Consider the following 22,057-nt stretch of genomic DNA (forward strand, 5'->3'; position numbering starts at 1 on the left):
CCGCCTCCGAGCGGAGCGGCCACTCGCGCGCCCCCGCCCGCCACTGGCGGGAGCTGACGGCAAGGCCGGATCCACGCCGGAGCCCGCTTCTCGGCAGCACGCAGCAGAGGCGTCGGCCCTGCGCGGAGGAGCCGGGCGGGGCGGGGCGGGGCGCGGCCGGAGGAGGAGGGCCGCAGGAGGGGGCCCCGCGCCTTCCAGAACTCCGCCGGTGACCCAGCGCGCCCGTCAGGCCCAGAGGCGTGCCAGCTGCAGAAGGGCGCACCTGCTTTGCGAGGATACCTGCTGTGGCGCCACCAGGCAGACCCAAACAGAAGCTCCTCCCGCGTAGGGCCGCTGTTTCAGGCAATGTCTTTCTTTCGATTTTCTGTTTAAGAAGGGTAAAAAGACTGTAGAAAAGCGAATAATTTTATTGAAACCATTCTTCAAAAGGAGCAAATACATTTCAAGTGAATTATTTAAATTTGAACACCACTACCCCATTTCTTCTTCCCTCCCTCCCAAAAAACAGAACTGACAAGCACCTGAACACTGATGTAAAACAAACAACTCCAGACACCACAGCTGAATAAGTGCCAATGTGGCAAAGGGAAGTTGCACAACGTTTCCGCAGAGAACACGAGGTGACAGTGCAACACTCTTTGACCCAATAGCTTTCCAGGTTGGGCTTGGCTGGGTTTTAGACAAATGAATTCTCAAAAGACAGCAGCAGAGGAAAGAAGAGGGAACCCCCCTACTTATTCCCAATTTCATGTCCATAAAAGAAATACAACTTGTAAGCCCGCCATGTTCAAAGTGAGAAAATCAAAAGAAAGACACAGCACAGGACTAACATTCCTCAAGAATTTTACATTCAGATTCCAATGGTTTTATCAGGACTCACAGTAGAATGCACTTTCTTCCCAAAAGAGGTATGCAGAAACAGTTGGTTTTTAATAAGTTCTGAAATTCCATTTTCATCAAAGTCCAATTCTACAATGCACATTTTAACAGAGGCAAAGACAGAGTGTGTGTGCACATACATACACAATTTCAAAGAACAGCAGGGGAAAGATGGCTGCTCAAAATTTCCAAGCACTGCATGAGTGTAAACCACCTTACTGAAATGAAAGGGGTTTACACTTCGCAGCACACAATTTACTATTAATTTTTCATGCCTGCCTTGCTCTGGGAAGTTGTATTTGGCATAGAACTGCTACCTAAATACACAGGATAAAGAGTTCCTCAAAGCTGCAGGGTTTGACAAACACATCTTACAGTTCACTCATGAAAAGCATGCAAGTTTCCAAAGTGATTTTAGAGACTAGCAGGCAGTGTTTGCTTTGAGCCAATGAGTAATTGGGCAGTAGTGTTGAAGACAAAAGGATCTCATCACACTCCAAGAAAGTATCTCTTTGGAGCAAAGTTGGGTTGTTGTTTTTCTGAGTGAAAATGGAAGAAGGTTGAAAAGGCTTTTCCTCCACCCTGTAATGACACCTTTGGGCATATATCCTAGCTAATGTGCAGATGGACTTACTTGGCTTCTGAAAACTGAAGCATCAGGATTTCTTGTCCTATAGCCAAAACTGTCCTTCCTACACTACTCACTGGCTGAATAGGGAAGTTCAGTTGCAAGGTAGGGTAATTGAGCAATTAAATAAAAACACACACACACAAGACAGCAAACTTTGTAAGCCAACTTCCAAATGAGCACATGAAAAGCACAAGGAAATGCCGAAGTTAAGAACAGTACCCAGGATCGCTAGGAAGGCTATTAGAAAGCAGAGACCAAGAACTCAAGGAGCAAAGAAAATACACAAGGAAAACCTGTACCTTAATATCAATTTAAAGAGGAATACGAACCTTATTTTGGTTGGATAGATCAGCTCCACTTTTATTACAACACCATAGTCTCACGGCCCCTTAAAAATAACTGGCATTAGGTATGCGTTGCCAACATCAGTAACTGTTGATGGAAAGTTGGTTTATGTATGCCAGTCCCCTGTGCTACCTTGTTAATGGCTACACCTGCTATTATATGTCTAGGTATTAAAAACCTGCTTTTGGGCGCAGGTTATGACTACCATCTGAGCATTTCTGTTTTCTTTTTGACTATTTCCACTTCCGTTACATTCCACTTCTGTCTTACCACTTTCTGTTGCACAGAGACCAAAGACAGAACTGGCATCAACAACCCTAGGATAAGGACATAAAGGAACTGCTCATCCAGGCCTTGTCCATACACCATAGTAAGAACGTTATGAGGCTGAAACAGAAGATTCCAATTTGTTACTTCCATGTGCAGGGAGAACACTTGCAAACACAGTAATGTACACTGCTCTTCACAAGATAAGGCATAGCCCAGAACACTTGCGTCAAGTGTCTTTTCCTAGAACAATGTCAGGTAGATTTAATCTATCAGTCAGAAGTGGCAATTCCAGGGAGAGTTCTGTCAAGAACAGTGGGAGTTTCCAAGTGACTTGAAAGTCATCTTTAAACAAAGGAAGTAAAGAGGCAAGACAACACACAAAATCAGCAACATGGAAATTCCCAGCAGCAAAGAAAAGAACACCCATTGCATTTTGTTGTCAGTTTGTGCCATGTTCCACTAACCAGGTCCATTATAAAAACAATGGAGTTAACTGTAAATAAATAGGTGTTGATGCACAGGGGGATTTGAGAATATGTTATAATTCATCATTGGTTCTGATGTCTTCCTTTGTTTCAGACCTCTTGTCTGTCTGTGGATCTGAAATAAAGATATAAAAATGAACAAAGAAAGAATAAAATGAATAAACGTACAGCACACAAGACAAATTTTCAAATCAAAATACCCAGAAATCTAAGTTTGATACTTGAACTCAAATAGTCCTGGAGCACTTTCTTCCAGGTGGAACAGAAACAACAATGCAAGAGCAGGAACAAATGTGGCTGATGGATGGAGGGGCGTTTGGAATGGAGAGGCAAAAGGATGCCACTGTTAAATGCCTAACCCAAACTGTTATTTACAGGGATTTTTTTTAAGGGTGCATTTGCCAATAGTAGCTGAACTTCCAAGGGATTTGGCTCTCCATGATTCCCAGTGGCAAATCCAGTGTGCTCATATGGATAATCATAGGGATTTTACATATTTAAAATATTTCCAAAAATGAGTAGGAAGAGAAGTCTCATGGTTTTAATAATTTTTTGGGGTTTTGGGTGTAACACGTATGTAGAAGGTAAGAATTAGCTAGTGGGCATATTGCAGGATAAAAAAAGTAACATTTGTGGAATACTGAAACAAACCCAGCCTCTTCCCTCCCACACACCCCTTTTCTGGAAGTATCTTTGAATAAAGAATATGCCAAGTTGATAGATCCCCAAATCTAGGAGGCACTGAAGAAATCACCTGGAGAATGCATCATCAGGTCCTTGTAGGCTATTAATTGGTCAGTTTGAATTTTAAGAACATAGGAAGAGCCATGGTGAATCAGACCAAAGGCCTATTTAGTCCAAGTATTCTGTTCCCAGTGGTTAAGCAGATACCTCTTGGAAGCCCACAAACACGAAAGAAGCACAACTGCACCCTCCCACCCACGTTTCCCAGCAAATGGTATAAAACTGCATGATTCTAGGAGGTTCCTGTAAGCCATTATAATGTGGGAAACAAGGAAGATCAATTGCAGCTTATGGAATTCTGGTTTTCTTATCCTGAGGTCTCCTTACCTGTGTGTGGTCCCAATTCATCATCCAAAGGTGCTTTCTCCTCTGTGGGTGGTTCTTTGGCTGGGATGGCATCTTCCAATTTATCTGCTCCTAGCAGGGAAAAAAGTATCCACAGTTGCAGATTGCTGCATTAAAAGACTCAATGCACGGAACAGCAGATTTTCTGGGGAATGCTATATTGAACTGGGGTCCTGATTCTGTCAGGTCCCAGTCAAATTAATTAAACAAAGCCATGTGTGCAAAAGGATGAGTTTATTGATAGAAAATAGATACAAAGTAGAAATACAAAGCAAGCTCACACCTCCATCAGCCAATGAAGTTGCCATGGCTGGGTGTCCTATCTGGATCCCCAAGACAGACAAGAAGTTGTTCCTAGGACCAAAGTTTCTCCAGGCCGGTAGCGTGCTATTCCCCCTTGGAGCGAGACAGTAGGCTGGATTTTGGAAGTCTCTCTCAGCTTAATTCAGGAGCTGACAGCTACCTCAGCTCATTCAAGGAAAGGGGGCTCTCTTTCCTAGGAGAAGCGGAACCTACCCATACTTGAGCAGGGAGAGGTCACCAGCTGGACAGAACATCTCCAAGGTAGAAGCTGTATGTGAGGCCTTCCTATTTAACTATAAAGCTGCCAGCTAGGCCAAAGTACACAGGTTGCTAGGTGGCTACAAAGAGCATATAGGAATGCTGTGAAGTCCACTCTATTGCTCAGCAACGAACTCACTACAAATTGCACCCCCTACATTCCCCCCAAATATATCTAACCATTACAAATTATAGGGTGGGGAACATGTTTGAGGTGTGCGTGGGAACTGCCCCGCACAGTACCCTCCGGAGTTTGGATGTTAATGTGTGTGACCACACCCACTGATGTTGCCCCTGCCTCACCCATTTTGCTTTTCTTCATGCTGAGAGGCATGGAGGAAGGGACCTGGCTGGCACTGGGAGGAGCGGCTCCTCTGTGTGCCATCCCACGGAGACCGCACATGGTGCATGAACAGATCCGGCCAGTGCTGGCAGGAATGGCTCCTCCTAGCACTGGCTGAGCCCCACCACCTGCATCCCTGCTGCTATCTCCGAGCTGTGATCAGACATAGCAGTGGGAACTCCTCCAGGGGGGGATGCTTGCAGACCAGGCCCCACCCTGGAGAGAGCCAAGGAATCTCTGTGGGTCAGAGATTTCTCATCCCATCACAGTGCAGCCAACAGAAAAACTAGTAGAGGAAGCCAGAGGTGAAAGCACTCTGAGCCAAGCGGTCTTCAACCGTTTCAAATATCAAAGAGTCTGGAAGGAAGAGAGTGTATAGCCTAGACTACAGTTGCCATGAGACCTGCTCACCTTCTTGCTTCTCCTCCTTTGGAGGAATGACCTTTTCATTCTCAGGAGGCACAGTGGTATCGTTGTCTGCATCTGTCTTCGTTGCGTTCTCCTTCTTCTTGGGCTTGGCAAACTTGGCCTTACTGAGGAGGTATTGCACCTCCCTGTCCAGGGCTGCAATCTTCAGCTCAATGTCTTTGGAAAGCAGAGTGGGCTTCTCCGTGGGTGGCAGCTTGTGCTGCTCTGCCAGAGTCTCGTTCTTCCACAGCTAAAAAACAAAGCAAACCCAGGGCGAGGCATTATTTTTTAGTCTCCACCTGACAAGACCAGCCTTGCTTAGTGCTGCTCACTGACAGCCACTGGCAGCCTTCTTAGGGGACAAATTCCACTGCACTTTGGATCATAAGTGCTTACAAGCCCCACATGGCCTCTCCTAAGCCATACCCAGACCACCTTTTTAGGTTGATAAAGAGTTGCAAGGAAGCATAATTTTAGGGAGAAGTTCTTCCTCTCTTGTAATACTAGAATCCAGAACCATCCCCCAAAAAACTGATTGGCAAGAGACTCAGGACAGACAAAAAGAAAGTGCTTCTTCACACAGTGCACAATTAACCTATGGAATTCACCTGCACAAGTTGCAATGATGACCACTAATCTAGAAGGTTTAGAAAGGGGGATGGAAAAATGCATGGAGGATTGGACCATCAGTGACCACTAGTCATGTTGGCTATATTCAGACTTCAGGTTCAGATGCAGTATGCCACTGAAACCAGCTGCTGGGGAGTGAAGCAGGAGAGGGTTATTGCTTTCATGTCCTGCTTGTGGGCTTCTCAAGAGGCATCTGGTTGGCCACTGTGGGAAACAGGATGCTGGACTAGGTAGGCCTTTGATCTGATCAAGCAGGGCTCTACATATGATCACTTGTGAACCAAATGGGACATCTTTTGTAGCCTAGGACAGAAGAGACACCATCTGTACCCTTTGTGACCCCTGCACCCCATCTTACCACTGTCTCATTTATAGCTTTTTCCAAGGTGCTCAGCTCCACCTCTGTGAATATCTGATCAACCTCTGGGATCATCCGAGCTCCTCTGAAAAAGTGAACAAGAAACATGCCCATTCCCTCTTGCCCTGCAGCACAATTTACACCTGTATTAAATTCTTCAGTTGGTGCGATGGACTCCTGCACACCCAGTAACTGCTGCTTAAGACCACTTCAGTTTAACTATTCTAGGAAAGTTGACAACCGGAATTCTGGGAATTGGACAGATATCTAGGACAGGGCACAGCAGAAAGAATCCTGATGTTTTTCATATAAAAGGAGAGTATGTTTCGAGTCATAATGGGAAGCTAAATAATGTATTCACACTTTGACAACAAAATGTAAATGTGAGACAGACACTGGATGAAGCCTCAGGAGGTGGTTATAACGCAGGGCATTTTCTAGTGAGCAGAAGTCCCAGTTTGTTTGGACTCAACAACACCTGACCCCAAGTTCTGAAGCCTGTTTTCCTTTCCCAGCTGGTGACAAAAACATGGAACCAACAACACTGCATTTTACACAAAATATGAAGCGTTGTGCAAGAAAAAATCGGCTGGATATTTATGCCTACTACAAAATATTGCCCCCTGACAGGAAAAGCAAACCCAGACAAGCCTCTGGTAGCGTGTGCGCATGCACACCCCAATCCTGAGAGCTGATCTAAGCTGCTAGAAGCCAACAAACTGCTTGTATGAACAACGCAGAACCCTCTGCCCCATCCCAAGTCTCCTCTCCCACTAAACACGCCTTGGCCTTTCATACTTGAGGAAGATACTGGAGTGATTGAGCAAGCTTTCCAGGGCAGCCAGACGGTCTGGCCATTTCCTTCTCTCCTCCACACGAAAGAAAAGGCTCCGGCACAGTTTCTTCAGTTCAGACAGCCTCTCCTTCAGCTCCTGTGAAATGGAAAAAAAATTAAAACTATTGAGATACTGTCTTGGTACAAACCCCAGGTTGCAGATGTTACTGATGAGATGGAGGCTCAAGTAGCAGAAGCAAATGACCCACAGGCTTAAGTTTCCACAAAGGCAAGATGAACATCCCTGGAGACTCCAGGAACACAACAGTGACAGCTGGGCCATTATTAATGTATCAAGACCTAGGAGAGTTGCCTGTCTCAATATGAAGAACTCTCAGAACCACTGTCTATTCTCTTTGAGAAATCATGGAGGACGGGGGAAGTGCCAGATGACTAGAGGAGGGCTAATGTTGTCCCTATCTTCAAAAAGGGTAAAAAGGAGGAACCTGGGAACTACAGACCAGTCAGTCTGACATCAATCCCTGGGAAAATTCTGGAGCAGATGATAAAGCAATCCAAGAACAAATCCTGCCAGATGAATCTGATCTCATGTTTTGATCAAGTCACCTCCCTTGTGGACCGTGGGAATGCTGTAGACATCATATACCTCGACTTCAGCAAAGCTTTCAACAAAGTGCCCCATGATATCCTGATGAGCAAACTAGCTCAAAGTGGGCTAGAGGAAACAATGATCCGGTGGATCCACAGTTGACTACAGGATCAGACTCAAAGAGTGCTTATCAATGGGACCTTCTCAAACTGGGGAGAGGTAACGAGCGGGGTACCACAGGGCTCAGTCCTGGGCCCAGTGCTCTTCCACATTTGTATTAATGACTTGGAGGAGGAGGTGCAGGGAATGCTGATCAAATTTGCAGATGACACCAAATTGGGCGGGATAGCTAATACTTTGGAAGTCAGAAACAAAATTCAAAGTGATCTGGATAGACTGGAGCGCTGGGCAGAAAAGAACAGAATGACATTTCATAGGGATAAATGCCAAGTTGTGCACCTAGGAAAAAGAAACCAAATGCACAGTTACAAGATGGGGGATACGTGGCTCAACCACACTACAAGTGAGAAGGATCTTGGAACTGTTGTAGATCACAAGGTGAATATGAGCCTACCATGTGATGTGGCTGCAAAAAAGGCAAATGCTCTTTTGGGCTGCATTAATAGAAGCATAGCTTCCAAATCCCGGGAAGTACTAGTTCCCCTGTACTCAGCACTGGTTAGGCCTCATCTGGAGTGCTGTGTCCAGTTCTGGGCACCACATTTTAAGAAGGATGCAGACAAACTGGAGAGGGTTCAGAGGAGGGCAACAAAGATGATCAGGGGACTGGAAACAAAGCCCTATGAAGAGAGACTGAAAGAACTGGGCATGTTTAGCCTTGAGAAGACTGAGGGGAGATATGATAGCGCTCTTCAAGTACTTGAAAGGTTGTCACAGAGAGGAAGGCCAGGATCTCTTCTCGATCATCCCAGAATGCAGGACATGGAATAATGGGCTCGAGTGACAGGAAGCCAGATTCCGGCTGAACATCAGGAAAAACTTCCTGACTGTTACAGCAATACGACAATGGAGCCCATTCCCTAGGGAGGTGGTTGGCTCTCCCACACTGGAGGCATTCAAGACGAGGCTGGACAGCCATCTGTCAGGGATGCTCTGACTTGGATTCCTGCACTGAGCAGGGGGTTCGACCCGATGGCCTTGTAGGCCCCTTCCAACCCTACTATTCTATGATTCTATGAAGAAAGCACATAAGCAAAGAGGTCAAAAGCGACACTCACATGTGGGTGCCAGGAGGAAGCAGCAGCCAGGTGCCACGTTACAAGATGCCTTGATTAGCCAAAACTAATGACTTACTTCTGTTTCTCCAATTCTGACAACTGCTTAGATCTATCTAAGATCGTTAAACCCTCTGACAAGGGAATATCACTTCTACAGTGAAGATAACCCACATGAAGCGCACACTGTGAATCTTCAATCTCTAACTGAAGCTTTGAAAGGTTCAGAGAGGAGGGTATCTATAAGGTTCCAACCTTAGTTGTGGCTGTATAACCCTCCTCTTCCATCCAGCTGGAAACTTCACTCAGCTTCTTGGAAATTTCCTCTCTCTCTTTCTCAGCTGAAACAAACTGGTACTCCTCCTGATAGAGCTTGTCCTGGTAAGTGAAAAAAAAGCAATTTCTCTTGTGGAAGTTTCTATGCAACTTAGGGAATTTTCATCAAACAGCAGCGTTAGCTTTATTTGCTCTTCCTGATCAAAGGAATTTGGCCAAGGAAAGCACAGTAACTTCCTCTGCCTATTCTAAATTCTCTTACAGCTCAAGGACAGTGTTGTCATAATTTACTTATTAATACTTATACACCACTTAATATAATAAAATCTAATCTGTTTACACAAATATTAAAAGCCACTAATTAAAATACACTATTAAAAACAATTTCAACTACAATAACAATAAAAAGCAACGCAAAGAATGATATGATGGGGCAGCATATGATTAACTGCAATTAATTACAGCCAGGGAAAGCCTGGGTGACCAAGTGCATTTTCAGGAGGCATTTAAAACATACCACATTTTCTGTCTCCTGAATGGCATGCAGAGGGTGTTTCAGAGGGTGGGTGCTGAGACTGAGAAGGCCTGCCTTCGAGGTATTACATGGCAATGTTCTGTTGGTCACGGAATAACCAGCAAGGCCTCCTCTGAAGTTCTTAAAGGTTGGTGGGGTATATACAGGGGAGGGCGGTTTGCTAAGTGTCCCGGTCCCAAGTTGTTTAGGGCTTTGTATGTCAACAACATAACCCTGAAAATGGCTCAGTAGCTAATAGGCAGCCACTTGACTGAGTATCCAAGCTGTTGCATTCTGCAGTAGCTGCAGCTTCCGGACCGGGTACAAGTTCAGCTACATGTAGAGCGCATTACAGCAATCTAGTCATGAGGTTACTAGTGCATGAACCACAGTGGCTAGGCAATCCCTACCCAGGAACGGGCATAGTTGCTGCACCAGCCAAAGTTGGTAATGGGCATTCTGAGCCACTGGGCACTCTGAGCCTGGCTTCCAGTAACAAAGACGGATCCAGGAGCATCCCAAACTCTGGACCTGTTCTTGCACAGGGATTGCAACCCTTTCTAGAAAAGGTAAACAATCCAATCCCTGTATCTCAGAACCACCCAGTCACAGGGTCTCTCTGTCTTATCAGGATTCAGATTCAATTTATTGGCCTGCATCCAGGCACCGATTTAGAACACGTACAGGCTCTCCTGACTTTGAGTTACAGAGAAAAGGAGTTGCATGTCTTCAGCATACTGATGACACCTTGCCCCAAGATCTCCTAATGACCGCTCCCAACAGCGTCATATAGGTGCTGAACAACCCTGGGGACAAAATAGTGCCCTGTGGCACCCCACAGTGCAACTGCCAGGGAGCCGAGGCACAGTCATTCAGTGGTATTCTCTGGAACTGACCCTGTAAGTGACCACTGTGAAACAGTGCCCCCAAATCCCAACTCAGAGTTGGTTGAGAAGGGTACCGCGGTCAACGGTATCAAAAGTTAACAGTCAAAAAGAAGCAACAGGGTCGCACTCCCCTACTCCTCTCCTTAAGAAGGTACTCCATCAGGGCAACCAAGGCCAATTCCATCCTGAAACCAGACATGAATCCAGACTGGAATGGATCGAGGTCATCAGTTTCACCCAAGAATGCCTGAAGCTGGATCACCACCACCTTTTCAAGTACTTTGCTCAGAAATGGGGTATTAGTGACTGGACAAAAGTTAGTGTAGATCTCTGGATCCAGGGAAGACACACAAGTCAACTGGCAGCAAAGCTTTGGCTAACCAATGTTTTTCTGGGGCCTGGATATTCTGAAGCAACATGCAGAATCTCCTAAAGCCATTTCTTCCTCCTGGTCTGTTCTCCTTACCTGGGTCTCAAAGATGAAGGCCTCGAGGCTGTTGGCTGATTTCTCCCTCTCCTGTTTCTCTAGGTCTCTTTCTGTCAAGTCTTGCAACCTGATGTTGGAAAAGGGTGGGAAGAACAAAGTGCCCAGGTCACAACGTTCTCTTGATGGCACCAATAAAAGCACCTCTCTGCACAACTCATCCCACCTCCCTCTGCATGACAAGCAGATCCCCCCAAACCTACTTCTTGATGGAGTCCTGCAGCTCTTCTGGCAGCAACTCTGGCACATCGTTCACATCCAGCTCCACCGTGATCTCCTCCACCAGCTTCTGCTTCTTGGGAGGCTTTGGCTTTTTCTCCTCCTCGTCCTCTGCTGCTGCTTTGCCACCATTACCCTCAGGGCTGTTTGCAGGCTCTTCCCGCTTCTCAGTCTCTGGCTTCCCTTGGGCTTCCTAGACACACAAGTAATTCCAGGCGAAACAGAGGATGTTTTCAGGTACCAGTTAGATTAAAAACTCAACAGGCTCATTTTGCTTTTAGACTGAGCCCCCCACTTCTGGAATCTAGTTGGCTGGGCTCTGATGTGACCCTGGAGGAAGCGAGAACCAGAGTTGTGGCAAAACCATCAGGAGTGCCTCTCCATGTGTCCTTAAGAACACAGGAAGACCTGCAGCTGAATCAGATTCAAAGCCTATCTAGGCCAGACTTGAGTTCCCACTGTGCCCAAAGGCCGCAAAGGGAAGCCCACAAGCAGGGCATGAATGCCACAGCTCCCTCCCACTCATGTTCCCCAGCAACTGGTGTACATCGGCATACTGCCTCTGATACCTGAGGTAATATTTAGCCATCATGACTAGTAGCCATCGACAGCCTTATCATGCATGAATTTGTCCAATCCGCTTTTAAGGCTATCCAAATTGGTGGCCATCGCTAGATTTTGTGGTAGCAAATTCCATAGTTTAACTATTTGTTGTGTGAAGAAGTACATTCAGCTTCATGGGATGAACCCATTGGATTCTAGCATTATCCTTGTTTTAATTTGTCACACAGATGGTACACTTAAGAGACTGGCTCTTGGAAAAGCCAGTCATGCCAAGGAAGCATCTTTGAGGCTGGCCAGATCACAAAGGATTTTCCAAGTAACTGAAGGAGCATCTCTGAGGGCAGAGAGCAGGGTATGTGCTGGCTCAGACAGTACCAGAAGGAAAATATGGGACGAGCATTAAAACAAACCCACCACCCTAAAACAGGCTCAATGCAGGGCAGATGCCAACTCTTCAGAGATACCTGCACAACCCCACAGATATCAGACTGTGAAAGCAAAAGTCCAATCCCTCTCCAACAAGCAGGCAAAGATTTTGGTGGCTCAGGTGTTTGGAGCTTGAAACAGAAATGCTCTCTCTGCCCACTCCACCTGCAGGGAGGCCTTCACCCTTGCTCCTTATCAGATAAAGAGGAAGCACTTCAGGGAATCTTGTTGTTTGCTCACCTGAGAGTTGGGCTTCTCTCCCCCATCTTCTTGCTGGTCCTCTGCTGCAGAAGTGTCTCCAGCAGCTTTTTCCTGAGTTGGAGGTGGCGACTGCTTTTCATCCTCCTCACTAGCACCCCCTGCATCATCCTTCTGGTCCTCCTTGCCCGATTCTGCTTGGCTCTCCTCTTCCTCCTGGACAGCAAGGAGGGGAAATGCCCAAGGGTCAGGCATAGGAACCTTGTACAGCTAGGTTTCTTCAGCCAGGTTTCTGGAGGGACCCAGCAGGCCCAACCGAACACCATGTTCAAACCATTACCTATCAAGGATTCCTCCTGGCTCTGCAAGTGCTTCCTACAGTCCTGGCCAAGAGCACAATGTCTTGGGCTGGGTCACGTTCCTCCCCCATCCTTTTATTATACCTTGTACCCCTTTTCAGTCCCTGCTGACATCTGCATTAGGCTCAAGCCCTGCATCCAAGTTGGTGGCCTGTCCACAGCCAGCACCATAGAGCTCACCTGAACTGTCTCAGTCAGATTTTCCGCTGCTTCTGTAACAGGGCTGCCTCCTCCAAAGAGGCTGGAGATTGTGTTTCCAAGCTCTGCCCAAAAGATGACACATGCCTCAGATGGATTCATGGTCCACATATTCAAGACCCTGGTCCTGCCTGCCACCTGACCATCCCCTCAGGAGTGGCTGCAACATTTCTGGTTGCACTGTCTCTGGCACACGTTGGACTATTAAAGGTAGTCAGGGACAGTGGAGCGGAGAACTCTGCAGCCACAGCTTGGTTGCTTTGGAGAGCTGAGGGCCAAAAAGAGAGTAGAGGGCCCTTTCCCCACCTCCTTTCCCCTCAGGTCATGCTGAGAACCGGGAGGAAGCTCACTGGCATAATGCTGGCTACATGATGGGGTGTAAGGCAGCAGTGCTGCTGCAACCTGAAGGACTTACTTGTTAGTGTGGATTCCTCCTCTGGCTTGTCCTCCACCAAAGTCTCAAACACAGATTCTACCTGGAAGATGATGCACACAGCACCGTGAGACTGGATAGGATGGCCCAGTGATGGAGCCAGAGAGGCAGGGTACAGTGACAAGGGCACTTACGCGATCGAGGCTCAGCACACCACTCTCGTCCATGTTGAAATGAGCCTTAATGCCTTTAGACTCATAATCCAGATGCTTCTTGAAGCTCTCACCCACACCATGCAGCTTCACCCGTGTGAGATTCAAGGACCCAAAAACCCTGCAAAGACCAATGCAAGAGCGAGAGTTGAGACAGGAAAGTCAAATGGCTTGTCAGAGCTCCCACCTTCTCCCATTTCCAGCCTCCAGCGTCACCATGGGGACTACAACACCTTGCAGAAATACTGAACCCCAAACAGACAATACAGATTTTTTTTCTTGGCTGTTCACCGCCAAGTCCACGCAGATGGGAACAAACAGAGTGCTCAGTGCAGTAGGACAGCGATGCATCTCTTGGAGGCAAGGCAAAGCAATCGGCTCTGGGAGAGCAAATTAGGTTACACTCTTAAACCTAAACACAAGGTGTGTGCGAGCTTCGTCACCTGGAATTCTTCCCTTCATAAGGCAAGCGCACAGGCAACGGGAGCAGCCATAACAGGGGGAAAATGAGAAAGAGACAGTGTGCCTGCCCGCCCACAAATGTACTTACTGCAAGTCACTCTCGCTTAGGAAGCCCATATCTGCATAGTTGACATGGAACTCAAAGTCATCTGTGTAGCGGTTGAAGGTGATGACCTTGCGCTGGGGATATGGAGCCATACGCTGGAAAAGGATCCGCCGGTTGTGTTTCAGACTCTTGGATTTATCCTCCTCTTCCACCTCACGGGTGAACTCGACCTAGGGGTTGGGGAGGAGAAGGCAGTCTGTGCATCTTTCAGACGCTACCACGCTGAACAGCCCATCCCCGAGTCAGCAGGTATCTTGTCAAGACGTACAAGATCAGCACTTCTTTGGCTGCTTCAGACAGAACTCCGAGATGGGCTTGTTGCCCCGTTCACACCCCTCACCATATGCCCCTTCCCCTTCCCCTTAATAATGAGGCACAGCTCACCTGGATGGGGAAAACAGCCGCATCACGGACAATGAAAGGCTTCACCTTGAAGGCTTTGCTCAGGGCAGCTGCCTGGTAGACAGCACCCATCGCAGCTGCTTCGTCTGCATTGATGTTCTTGCCTAGCTCATCCCTGAGGTTGGCAACAGAGGAAAAGTTACATGCCAGAAGGAGTGATGGGAGGGGAAGGGCACCCAAGATTGGTCTGGCACTTACTTGCTGACTGCTTTTAGCAGAAATTCCTGCACCTTCGGCACACGAGTGGCACCACCAACTAGAATCACCTGGTCAATTTCATTCTAGGAATCAGAGAAGAATACATATCTGATTCTAGGGAGCTTAGGTTGAGCCACCTGTTCTGAACCTAGAATTCTGGGTCTACAGATCTAAGTGACAAGAGCAATGCACAAAGGGATTCCTGCCCCTTGCCTGTACTTTCTAAGTTACACAGACCCTCTACCAAGAGAAGACTTCTATACCTACCAGACTGATCTCAGCACTGCTAAGTGCCTGCTGTACAGGTCCTGCAACCCGCTGGAACAAGTCGGAACACAGAGCCTCAAATTCCTGCCGTGAAACTTTGGCCTTGAAGTCGATGTCATCTAACAAGCCCTCGACCTGGGAAGGGAGAGAAGCCAAGAGCATCCCATGTCACACGCTGTTTCCGATGCAGCATTTCACCACAAAGTCCCCAAGAAAGGGGTGTGTGAGAAGAGAAAGAGTGTTTCACCTCCTCTCAAAGTCACCACATCCCCCCTGCTTCTCCAGAGCATCCCGAAGGCAACACCAGAAGGTGGCTTGCTGTTCTCCAACCCATTTATCAGACTCCAAATGTGAGGCATTCAACACCCACCCATTTCCCTGCACACAGCCTACCTGGGCCATGTGGTCAGCATTGGCACTTAGCACAGTTTTCAGGCGATTGGCTTCCTTCAGCAGCTTGGCCATGGATCGGAGGTTTTTCCGGACATCCTTTGATGAATGTTGCTCATTGAAGAGTTTAGCCAGATGGTCTCGAAGGCGCAGCTCCATCACCAGCCCGCCCAACGTGCGATCAAACCTGAGCAGACAACAGGTGGTTGAGGCAGGTACTCAAGCCAGGGCTACTTCCAAGTAAGCCCAACAACCGCCCGTCTGGCTACTGCTTGTCTCGCCGCAGCCTGGTGCCTCTTCCCTTCCAACACTTTGGCTGCATGTAAAGACCTCCCCCAGTGTGGGCTGACAGAGGCTCTACCTTGCATATCCCACTCTCCTGACTTCCTAGCAAACTAGAGGTCTACTGCCAAGGGTTGAGCTCTTACCCAACACCCCGGATCTGCAACTGAGGCTGGGTTCCCGAGTCCTTAGTTTTCAGAGTTTGGTAGGTCACGATGGTGCACACGGTGCTGCCTGCTCCCATGTCATAAAACATGATATTCTGGAAATTGATAAAGAACCAAGGCTTTAAAAAGCAGGAAGGAGCAGAAATGCATGTGCCATCAGCTGAAGAATGGTATGCAGATGGTTTGGGGAAGTCAGGACTGTCCTCTCTTGAGAGAGAGAGAGAGAGAGAGGGAGAGACTTGGCCTTAAAGAAATCAAGCCCTTGGTCCATCTGGCCCAATACTGTCTGTTTTGACTGGCAACAGCATCTAAAGCAGAGAAGAATCTTTCCCTCACCTGTTACCTATCTGAGCCTTTTCACTGGAGATGCTGGAGACTGAATCTGAGAAGTTCTATGTGTGAAGCATGTGCTCTGCCCTGGAGTTATAGCCTTACACAAGATGCTTGTATTCAAGCAGCACCTCTGCCAGGCCTTTGAACTCTTATAATTCCTTTACACAAATCTGTTAATGCCATGCATCCAGCTCTCTTTTACAAAGTAGAGTGGCCTGTCCAAATTCCTAGTGCTTTCTAAGTAGTACAACAGAGGCACAATGAGCTTCAGCCCTAGAGAAAAGGCTGTCCCCCCCCCCACATGCACACATGGTCCAGCCCCTCCCAAGCCACTACTCCCTCCAGTCACAAGCACCTGGGCTGTAGCATTGATGTCTTTCCTTCGGAACACCCCATAGTTCAAAGCCACAGCTGTGTTGTCATTGATGAGCTGCAAAACCTTGAGATCTGCCATTTTTGCTGCATGAAGAACAGCTCTCCTCTCTGCCTGGTTGAAGTAGGCAGGGACAGTGATTACAGCATCCTTGATGGGCTGTTCTGTAATTTGGGGAGAAGGCAGGAAGTTAGCTCCTGCTTGTATGGCTTTTAGTTTTCCTTCACTTACTTGCAGGGCATAGACGGGCCCAGCATTTCTATCCGCTCTCTCTGTCTCACTAACCCCACACCATATGTCAAGACAATTCTTGTGCTTCAGCAGAGTCATTTCCAACCTGCAAACTCCTCAGCTAGCACTCGAGAATAGTTCAGGACCATGCCCAGGATCTCTTCTGGAGAATACTGCATTTTGCTGAAAAGAAGAAGAAAATAAAATCCTACACTCCTGTTCCCAGCTGTAAAATGCATCCTTCAGAAACCTCTTTAACAACTGCAGAAATCCAGTCTTACAGCAGGCCAAACCTAAAAAGCCCCAATAACCCTGAATGAGCTGGAGCCCTCTAGGAAGTCCTTGAGCAATGACAGACAGATACCAATCACAATAGCAGCTCCAGCAATGGCTGCCTGTGAACACATACAACTACCTGCTGCCACAGGCCAGACAGGAAGGGCTGCCAAGGAGAAGGGAATGAAACCCTGACCTCGTCTCACCACTGTCCTTTGGGCATGGACAGACATAATTATTTCTGCGTAACACTGCCCCAAAAAGACTGACAGAGGCACACACCCTAGTACAAACTGACCACAGCATTTGACCAATCAGGTCCCTGTAGCAGTACTCCAGGTGACATACAGGAAGATACCACTGCTGGCCACTCACTCTGACAGCTTGAAGGTGACTGTCCCCCTTCTTGCATCCTTCACCAGCTCATGCTCTGGGAACCGCGACTGGTATAGTGCCACTTGGGGGTTATCAATGTGCTTGCCCAGAAGATCCTGGAAATACTGGAATGCCACCTTTGGGTTCTTGACGGCCTACAAAAAAAGAAGCAAGGTAACACACAGTGCTGATTCCTGAGTAGCGTTTAGCATTACCTCCCCTATAAAAATACAAATAATAAACTCTCAAAAATTAAATTGTTCAAAATATTGAAAGCACCAAGCAAAGCAGTATTTAGTATCCACTGTTTCCAAAAAGCCAAAGTCTCATTGCACATGAAGGCAAGTACAGGCAGGATTCCCACAGGGTGCAGGTTCCAGAACTGGGATGCCAGAGTCAAGGAGGCCCTCCTCTGGAAGCGGATGACCCAACCTCCTAAGGAGCACCTGGAACAGTGCCTTTGTGGGAGCTGTAAGTGGGGCAAAAGGGAAGAGGCAGAAGTGGTGTGTGAGCAGAACTCGAGGGCTTACCATTCCCAGAGCACTGTCACCAAAGAGGCGCTCGTTCTCCTTCAGGACCACAGTCACCGGGGTTTTCCTCCGAGATTCCCTAAAGCAAGATGGGAGGTCACACTTTCCAGAGGAGATCAGGAAGTTGCCTAATGCCAGGTCAGACTGCTTGTCCATCTAGCCCAGTACTGCCTGCTCAGACTAGAAGTGGCCCTGCAGGGTCTCGGGCAGAAAGACAGCTTCCCCATCATCTGTACTGAATCATTTTAAACTGGAGATGTTGCCAGGGATTGAACCCAGGAGCTTCTGCATGCAAAGAGATGCTCTGCCACCAAGTTATTACTGTCAACTGGACAGACTCAGAACTGGTTTTCCAAGCCAGGATTCAGGTCTACAACGTGTCATGGGGTGGTGGTGCAGGGGGAGAATTTTCCCCACAGAGAGCTGTAGATCCAGAACAAAAGTTAATTGGGGGCCTGCAGCTGATGGTGGGCTGGGCTGGAGTCAGAAGCGGGTAGAGTTGCAAGATTGCAGATCACTTTCATGCTGTGCCACCCACCCTATTTCTTATGTACTCTCTCCCCCTTCTTCCCCGCACGCGCGCGCTCGCGCTCTCTCTCTCACACACACACGCGTGTGCGCACAAACACACAGGGAGGAAGAGAAAGTAATTCCCAGAGTTCGGTCTGGAGAGGAAGAGTGGGCCTGCATCACCCAGACAGCTGGGTGCTGCTGTACAGCACATGAAGTTAGGCTAAAGGCTGTAGGGTCCCCTCCCCCGTCATAAAGAAACGGAAGAGGACTGCATCTGACCCTCTGCCAAACGTTCTTCCCTCTCTGCTGAATAACCACATCTAAGATTTGGAGACAAACGTGAATGAAATCTCTTCTCTTTTTATACGTCAGCTGCTGATATTATGGGCTTGCCTGGCTACATACTGAATCCGGAGCCAAGGCATTGACATTTCTGATGGACTGAATTTCTTTCTTTCTTTCTTTGCAGTTATCAAGACTAAAAATAATCTTTTGGTGTTCCATCAATATTAGGTATTCTGCCTCCTCCATCCAGTTGTCAAGTCCCTTCTGTGCTACTAAAATGTGCTAACCCCTCAAGGAACGGTTGTTGCCAACCCACCCACTCACTTGTTTAAGACGATTTCCATGGGCACCCCAGGCTTGACGATTGCTATCTTCATGGATTCACTGCCCAGGTCAACAGACATCACAGCCAAGGAATCTGTGGCACAAAAGTATCGTGTCAAATGTACCTGGCGCCAGGAACAGAGTGAAGTACTGCCAGGCAACACCCTCACCCCTTTCCTCCCATATTTCTAATGAGTTTCAAGGCTTCAGCCAGACATCCACTCTGCATGATCAAGCCACACGACTCCATCACTCAATGCATCTCCTGTTTTAATTAACGTATTTATAATACTTATATACCGCTTAATATAATAAAATCTCTAAGCAGCATACGCTGAAGTGCATATGTAATACAATAAAACATATATGTATATATAACCATACTCAGCTAAAAAACATTAATGCACGGCCCAAACTAAAACTGGGCCCCACAGATCAGCTTAGCCAGTCATCAAAAGCCTGTCTAAGCTCAGATGTATCACAGTGCATCTGAAATGCTCCATGGGAAGGAATTTTCACAGCATCACCCGCATCTTGTTTGTGGAGCAGCTGTCAAAAACACCTCTTTATGCTTGTGTGTTTGCTTATTCATTCTAAGGAGTTCTATATTCTCCTTCACTCATAGTCCTGCAGCAGTTTACAAAAGGAAGAAAACTAAAATATCAATACAAAAAATAAAATAATCTGAAATCTACAAAAGTATAAAAGCAGCATAAAACAATCCACAGGATTAAAATTGCGTCTAAAAAGCTCAGGAAATTAAGGCTATCTTTGCCTAGTGCTGAAAGGACAATAAAGTGGGCACCAGGCAAACTTCTTGGGCAAGAATGTTCCACAACTGGGATGCCACCACTAAGACGGCCCTCTCTCTGGTAGCCACCCTTCTCACCACAGGTGGCAGGGGCATGTGGAGGAAACTATCCATTGAAGCTCATAATGTACAGGTAGCCTTCAAGTATCTTAGTCCTAAACCAGGAAGGGCTTTAAAGCTCAAAACCAGCACCTTGAATCAGACCCAGAAATACAGCTGGCATTGCATAGGCATAATATGACCATATTGCTCAGCCCTCGGTAATCTAGCAGCCATGTTCTGCAGTAACTGCAATTTCTAAAAAGTCCTCAAAGGCAGCCCCACATGGCTTTATGTGCTCTCTCTTGATCTGGATGGGCAGCACTGATAGCACAGCCAAGAGAGGCTCTGAGCTACTCACAGGGACAGCAACCACTAAGTCACGTTGGACCCAAGCTATTATGGATTTCAACCATCAAACACAGCACCTTGGATGGCGCCTGAAAGGCAATAGGGAGCTAGTGCGGACAGTGGAGCACAAGCAGCTAACATGCTCCTGGTAACTCAGCAGCCTCCTCTGTTCTGTGCTACTGGGTGCTTTTCAAGCCTTCAAGGATCCCATCCCCTTTCATACCAAATACTTTGCAGTAGTCTAGCTTAGAGATAAAGGCATCGATAAACACTGTCTAAATCCAGAAAAAAGGATCACAGCATCCTCACGAATAGTTTGAAATCTCTCAGCATTATGTATTTATTTCAAACGTACATCTGGTAAAACTGAGACCATTTATAGTGGGGGCAGAGAGAAAGAAGATCTCCAGATGTTTTGGACTTTAACTCTGCATTTCTGACCACTGGTCATGCTGGCAGGGGCTTATGGGAGTTGAGGCCCAAAGCTTCAGAAGATCTACCTTCTGCCCACCCCTGTATAGGTCTAAATAAGTCAACAGAACCATGAGAAAATACTATCAGCCAACCTAAGACCTATGAAGATTAGAACGGCCTCAACCACCCTTGAAACTCAAGGTTATATCCCAGTGTTAATTGTGCTTAGAGTGGACCCACTGAAATGAACAGGACAAGTTGGACTAAATTCATATACAACCCCAAGCCTAGGCTGCCTTTGCTGATGAGCCCCAAGCCGACACGCGTTTTCCTACAGAGCTGAAAACCCCCCAATAACCAAAGATAGTTCATCAGCCTTTTAAAAAGCACCTTCTGGACTTCACAAGATCAGCATCTTGGCACACGTGGCCCATGGCGGGTTCCCTCCTCAGAAGAATTACCATGGACTCCATCTGACTAAACGGAGACAGCTTCTTGCTCTAGGCGACGGTGGACTCGCCCCTCCCGGGATCCCGAAGGAAGATTCTGCCTTCCTGGGGGCCAGCTCCTCCCTGCCTACCTTGTGCCGGAGGCTCCACGCGCGTCGCCCTGCCCCGCTTTGGCTCTCAGCGACCCTCCGGACAAGCCAGAACTGCCGCTAGCCTGGGCGTTGGTTCCACGGGCCCCCCCTCCGGGCAGCTCCCTCGCCTTGGCCCCTGGCCTCCCGAGCCGCTGCACGGCCCGGCCCGGCCCTTGCGGGTGGCACCTTTGCATCCGGCCTCCTAGCGGCCCGAGCGAAGCGGCGCCTGTGGCTGGCGACGGCGCAGGCGGAAGGAGCCTCCTTCGCGTCCCCTCCAGCACCTGCGCGAGCCCGGCCCGAGCGCTCCTGCCCGGGAAGCCGCCCGACTCCAAGGCCGCCGCGCGCGCGGACTCACCGGCATAGGCGGGCAGGCCGGCCAGCAGCAAGAGGGGCAGGAGCGGCCACGAGGGTGCCGGCGCCATCCTGCGCGGGGGGCGCCCTCCGGGGCCCGCTTCGCTCGCTCCCACGCCGGCCGGTCCGGGGGCTCCGGCCTTCCTTCCCTGCGTCAGGGGCAAAGGGGAGCCGGGCGTCAGCGCCACGGGCGCCTGGGTGCGGCCCGGCGGCGCCCGCCTCGCGGCCGCCGCCCGCCAGGCGGCCAGGGACGCGCCGGCCCTTGGCCCGGGAGCCGCGGCGCTCTGGCAGGCAGGCCGGCCGCGGCGGGCGGGAAGCAGGCGCCCGCGTGCGCCCGGCGGCCGGCAGGGCCAACAGCGAGGGAGGCGCGCCCGCCCGGCCGCCCTGCCCGGCGCCGCGCTCACCCGCTTCGCCTCTTTCCGCCGCGCCTCCGCAGAACGCCTGCCGGTGCCGCGACGCGCGCTCGCTGCTCGCTGCTCGCCGCTCGCCGGCGCGGCGCCCCGCCTCTTCGCGGCGCCCCCGGCCGGGACGCGGCGCCTGCCCATTGGCGCGCCCGCCGCCGCGCGCCCATTGGGCCACGTCGGCGAGGCGGGCGCGCCATTGGCCGCGGGCGGGCGGCGCAGGGGCGGGGCCTCGCGGAGCGGCCGCCCTTCGGCGGGGGCGGGGAG

The 22,057-nt window shown here is 48.9% G+C and overlaps 1 protein-coding gene across 2 annotated transcripts; it reads right to left on the bottom strand.

Annotated features, from left to right (window-relative positions):
* Positions 1–388: 388 nt before the first annotated feature.
* Positions 389–21,899, bottom strand: HYOU1 (hypoxia up-regulated 1). 2 transcript variants are annotated; one of them, XM_084860530.1, is made up of 25 exons: positions 21,794–21,899; positions 21,394–21,538; positions 18,844–18,937; positions 17,722–17,800; positions 17,192–17,346; positions 16,647–16,723; positions 16,292–16,473; positions 15,583–15,698; positions 15,158–15,341; positions 14,765–14,899; positions 14,498–14,580; positions 14,282–14,414; positions 13,880–14,067; positions 13,312–13,450; positions 13,160–13,220; positions 12,727–12,809; positions 12,230–12,403; positions 10,984–11,192; positions 10,763–10,850; positions 8,875–8,997; positions 6,798–6,931; positions 6,000–6,084; positions 5,015–5,261; positions 3,682–3,771; positions 389–2,725 (listed from the first exon to the last, which is right to left on the bottom strand). In XM_084860530.1, exons 2-25 carry the CDS (start codon positions 21,458–21,460, stop codon positions 2,664–2,666), a joined length of 2,988 nt encoding a protein of 995 aa, XP_084716656.1. In that variant the 5' UTR covers positions 21,461–21,538; positions 21,794–21,899; the 3' UTR covers positions 389–2,663. The 2 variants fall into 2 exon arrangements, with proteins under 2 accessions (XP_084716656.1, XP_084716657.1); XM_084860531.1 differs by lacking the exon at positions 17,722–17,800.
* Between the last annotated feature and the right edge of the window lie 158 nt (positions 21,900–22,057).

The sequence above is a fragment of the Heloderma suspectum genome, chromosome 6 (genome assembly GCF_057233095.1).
Source record: "Heloderma suspectum isolate Gila_16-S chromosome 6, 16-S_ref, whole genome shotgun sequence".
Classification (NCBI taxonomy): Eukaryota; Metazoa; Chordata; class Lepidosauria; order Squamata; family Helodermatidae; genus Heloderma; species Heloderma suspectum.